General features: G+C 44.7%; 1 protein-coding gene across 1 annotated transcript; it reads right to left on the minus strand.

Moving 5' to 3' along the window:
- Positions 1-3,131: 3,131 nt before the first annotated feature.
- LOC6735339 (protein crossbronx-like) lies at positions 3,132-4,170 on the minus strand. The gene has a single exon (XM_016181510.2). It carries the CDS (start codon positions 4,022-4,024, stop codon positions 3,224-3,226), a length of 801 nt encoding a protein of 266 aa, XP_016028678.1. The 5' UTR covers positions 4,025-4,170; the 3' UTR covers positions 3,132-3,223.
- Between the last annotated feature and the right edge of the window lie 536 nt (positions 4,171-4,706).

The following is a 4,706-nucleotide window of genomic DNA, read 5'->3' on the forward strand; positions in this document are numbered from 1 at the left end:
ACCGGCGAAATTGACAGCACAAAAAGCTATGCAGGGCCATGCCGACAACGAGGGCCATAACTCATAAACTTACAGCACATACCAAATACCAAGGGTCTACTGTGTGCCGCCGCCACACGAAAAACTCCAATTTTAATTGCTCGACATTAAACGATCGACGACAAGAGCAGCAGCAGCAACTTGGGCTTTGGATATAGCCGATACTATAGCCCCATAGTCGAGCACTGCAGACCGCAGCAGTGCCATAAAATATGCACGTTTCGTTTGTTTGCCGTTGGTTTGCATATGTCCCCATGCCCGGACCCATCTATACCCAACCCAACGAGCCCGGCAATATGGTCCGCGCGAATCGAAAACTGAGACTGAGACCAAAACCGCGCCGAAGCAGACAGCATTTAGCGTACGATTTGGCGGCGCGAAAAAGATAAACTCATAAATTATGGCATTGAATGTCACTTCAGCCACCGCGAACGCCGACAATGGCAACAAACTCAAGCCCGATTCCGATTCCGAATCCGAATCCGAGTCCGAATCCGCGGCCAGGATGCGGCGGGACTGGAAGTGGCGATAATGAAGCCCATTTTAAAGTCACTACCATTCAATGCGATTTGATTTACAATCCCATTTCGATTATAATCGATGATGATGTGTGTGCGCGCTTCGGCCGAGCCATGAACTTGCATATAAATACCAATCTGTGTCTTTGCCAGTTTCAGACGCAAAGTTGGGGAAGTTGGGGAAGTTGGGGTAATGGTGAGTTGGCCAGCGGGTAGGTGGATGATGGTGCCGGGGAATGCTAAGCAGTGCGGATCGGGGGTCGGTGGTCTCTAGCGGTTTTCCAAGGAAATCGAAACGCTGCCGCAGATTCGAGCAGAAGTTCAATCTTGTCTGGCCGCAGGGAAGAGGCAACTGGCGCTGCACAGTGGGAAATAGTTGGAAATATAGATACATTTATTCATAGATACATATTTCCATACCGAAATTTTTAAAGGTATCTAAAATTTAATCAAACAGATTACAGTTCTATTATTAAAAGTCACTCATTTTAATAGTTTAAAATAGTTTTTGCATAATTGTTTTGCTCGGCACCACTGTACAGTGCAGTCTGGCTACCTTGTCCGCCCGTCTTAACTGTTGGCGCAATTGAACTTGAATACGCTGCCGCAGCGGCGTTTCAGTTTAGTTAGCCCGCCAACTTGTCAGACAAACGAATGCGGAGCTAACGAACCCACAACCACCCCACAATCCACATCACATCCCTGGCTCCCTTGGAATACCAATCCACAAGAGCAGACCATGCCGATCCGATCCCATCCCATTCCATCCACTGCGACCCGGTGATCATTGTCGCATCCGCCACGATGGTGGCAATTGTTTTGATGGCCGCTGATAACTGCAGCGGCGGGGGGCAAGTCGATTGGATTCGACTCCACAGCAGACTGAGGCCCCAAAAACAACAAAACCCCGACAAAACGGAGTTCAATACAATGGAACCTTATATATATTTTGTCACCAGTCTGGAAACAGTTCTTTATGGCCTTTTAATTGAAGTCGAGACCATTAACATTGGCCCAAGCGGTTCCAGCCCACGCGATGAAGCTTAAATTTATTACAACTTAATTGTTAATGTTTGTGTTGCTGTTTGCCGTTGTATCTGCCGTTCAGCTTACGAATATGTCTTCATTTTTGGCATAACGCCCACTCAATAAGGCCATCGAATGGGTTTCGGGCGGTTCCTCAAGTCGGACGTGAACTAATTTCTATACACAACTAAATTGCTGGAGAGGTTCTAGGTACTTGACAGTATGTTAGGATGGTGATAAAATCGGTGTAGATTTGTTAAAACAAATTAGTGACCAATAATGAGCAGCTGTTGTGCTATAAGTTGCCCATCTAGTTGGCATAGTTGTATGGTATTTTAGTTATTAGATGGTTTTAATGCGGCATTACAATTACTATTTTCTATTTTTGTTAGTGGTTATGTGTATGCAATCTGTTACTTCGAATTCTCCTATTGCAACGCCCACGAACTATCATTTCTCACTCTCCCTAGATGGCCAAATGGGATTTGCAGTGGATTTGCTTCCCAGGCAATTAGTTCAAATGCAGTGTGTGACGGTGATATAGTCGCCCACTTAGTAGGCCCGCTAGCGAAATGGCCTAAAATATGGCTACCAACTAACGGCCATAATTTCATGAGCAATTTTGGGAGCCAGCCGAAGGAGAGAGAGCTGGCCTTTCGGATGGGATGGTGGATACGGGGGGCAGGAAGACCGCTCGCATGGCCACGGACGATGTTGCTGGCAAAGTGCAGTGATAAATCAGATTGTCACTTTTGTATATTTGCGCCAACTGACGACGCCGTCTCCCTTGAAACTCAGTTGCACGCATGCGAAAGCAGGCTTTTGATGCGTTTATGCACAGCAGCGGGCATTCATATAAAACATCCCTTAAATATTGTGCTAAAACAGAACAATTGGTGTAGAGTGTATTTCAAACATGTGTGCTACACAAAATGCACACAACACTTAAGAATTCGAATTTGAAATGCAGTCTTATTATCTTGAGCCATACTGTATCGCATGCAGGCGAACGCCTAAAATGCACTTGCAAAAAGGGAAGGGAGCTAAAAGCAGGAGAACAGGAATGCATTTCACTTTGCCAACAGGCAACGCAACGAGTCATAATTATTATTATTTTGATTATTGCACCTGAAAGATGACATTATTAACATCGCTAATGTGGCGAAACATGGATGTCATATACTTATGCATGTTACCCACACACAGAAGGTTGTGACGCACTGGGAGAAACAAGTGACCACTTTATATAATAAAACTTTTAATTAAATAGAGAACATTACTGTTTAGAGCACGTACTTATTAACGACCATTCATGCAAATATCTATTGTTTAGTTGCAACTCTTTAGAAAAGTGTGAATGACCATTCACAGCTCACTTCGGATAATGTGTTTGTAATAATATAATTGTTTAAATATGTTATTAATATCTAACAATAGCTTAAACTGGTACTAAAAGTGTTGGTTGTTTAAAATAATTACTACAAAACAAACACTTTTACGAATAAATGGAAAATTTAATTAAAAAATCCGATTAAATTAAGATTGATATATATTACAAATACAAAATTAAATATTTTTATTTTATGAATACAGGGTAAACAAATGTGTTATGGTTCGTGTATGTTAGCCTCTCCATTTAGCTACAGGGATACTTCTGCCGCTTCACGCTGCGGTTCCGGAACCCGCCCGCAATGTAGCTTCACCACCTGATTGGCCTCTTCCTCGTCCAGCTGCCTCGAGGAATCGATGTGTCCCAGGTACTGCGACGGCTGGGAGCAGTCCATGGAAGTGGCCTCCTTCCAACAGGGACTCTTCAGTTGGTCCATGAACTTCAGATGCCGTTCCGCACAATAGGGCTCCACGATGATATAGTGCGGATCTTCCGTTGGTGGTAGGTCGTAAATAAGATTTCTCGACAAGATTGCTTGCTCCTGGACTCGCTTGATGTATTCAGGCCGGCTTTTGGCCAACATATTCAAGGCATCCATGTTTCTAACCTCATCCATGACCACGAGATCACCCGACGAGGATTGTCCGGTGCAAATACTGCCCTCTGGATCCGCGAAAATGGCCTGGATATAGCGAAGCACGTGCCAGATGTGGTGCTCATCCTTGCGCCACTCGTTCAGGAAATGTGCCAGATCGAGGGTCTTATTCTGCGGACAGATGTGCGGATGTAGGACTGCCGTGGAGAAGACCACCGTGGGCAGGCTGATGTCCACCGGAAAATTATCCGGCAGCAGAATGGAGAAGCGAAACACGCTGCCCGCATAGATTCCACTGTGCACAAAGATCACGCCAAACCAGTGCAATCCACATGCGTAACTGGGAATGGCATAGATGTTCTTCAGCTCCTCCTTCACCAGATTGTACTCGGCGAGGATATGGTAGCCCTGTTTTATGAGGGCAATACTTGGGTTCCTAACCGTAGTATACCACATGGTGATGGCACTGTTTGGCTATCGCACGAGATGGTGTCTATGGCTCCACCAAATATTTAAGCTGTGACCACCTAAAACTTGGAAGAGCTCGTGGAATCCTGCGGCAGGTTTGGGTGAATAAAAATGAAAATTTTTGATAGAAAATTCCTAGTAAACTAAACCAACTATTTTAAATTAGAAATCTTGTAACAAATTTAAATGTTTTTTCGCTGCGATCAGTGTATTTTCAATCGAATTATGTGTGTACTTACATTTATGCGGCATGTCAACTTACTGCATAACATCATTCGGCCTGAAAACGGGAATTTCCCGCAGAAACCTTAAAAAAACTGTGTATGTCCAGTCACAACTACATACTATGGTATAAACCACGATTTGCGAGGAGGTGGCGGTAGTCACCTGCAGATGGGACTGGAACTGGGGATCTGGAACTGGTACTCAGCGGCGTATTCAATCATGTCAAGTGTAATAATTTTGCGAATACCAGATACACGCAAAAACCAAGCCCGCAGCCTTGGGGAGTTGGGGATTTGGAGAACTGGGAGCCTGTAGGTCCAGGAGACGGGGCTTAGACCACATCGCATGTGTGAGTGTGCGGATATTTGATTTATTGTCGCCATGATGCTCTGATGTACGGTTCTTTCACGCACTGGCAACATAATGTGGCATTATAATGTCGCAT

This window comes from Drosophila simulans, chromosome 2R (assembly GCF_016746395.2).
Source record: "Drosophila simulans strain w501 chromosome 2R, Prin_Dsim_3.1, whole genome shotgun sequence".
Classification (NCBI taxonomy): Eukaryota; Metazoa; Arthropoda; class Insecta; order Diptera; family Drosophilidae; genus Drosophila; species Drosophila simulans.

Bases quoted from the DNA above. Each gene is read 5' to 3' on its own strand.
- LOC6735339 (XM_016181510.2), bottom strand. From the start codon at position 4,024: ATGTGGTATACTACGGTTAGGAACCCAAGTATTGCCCTCATAAAACAG.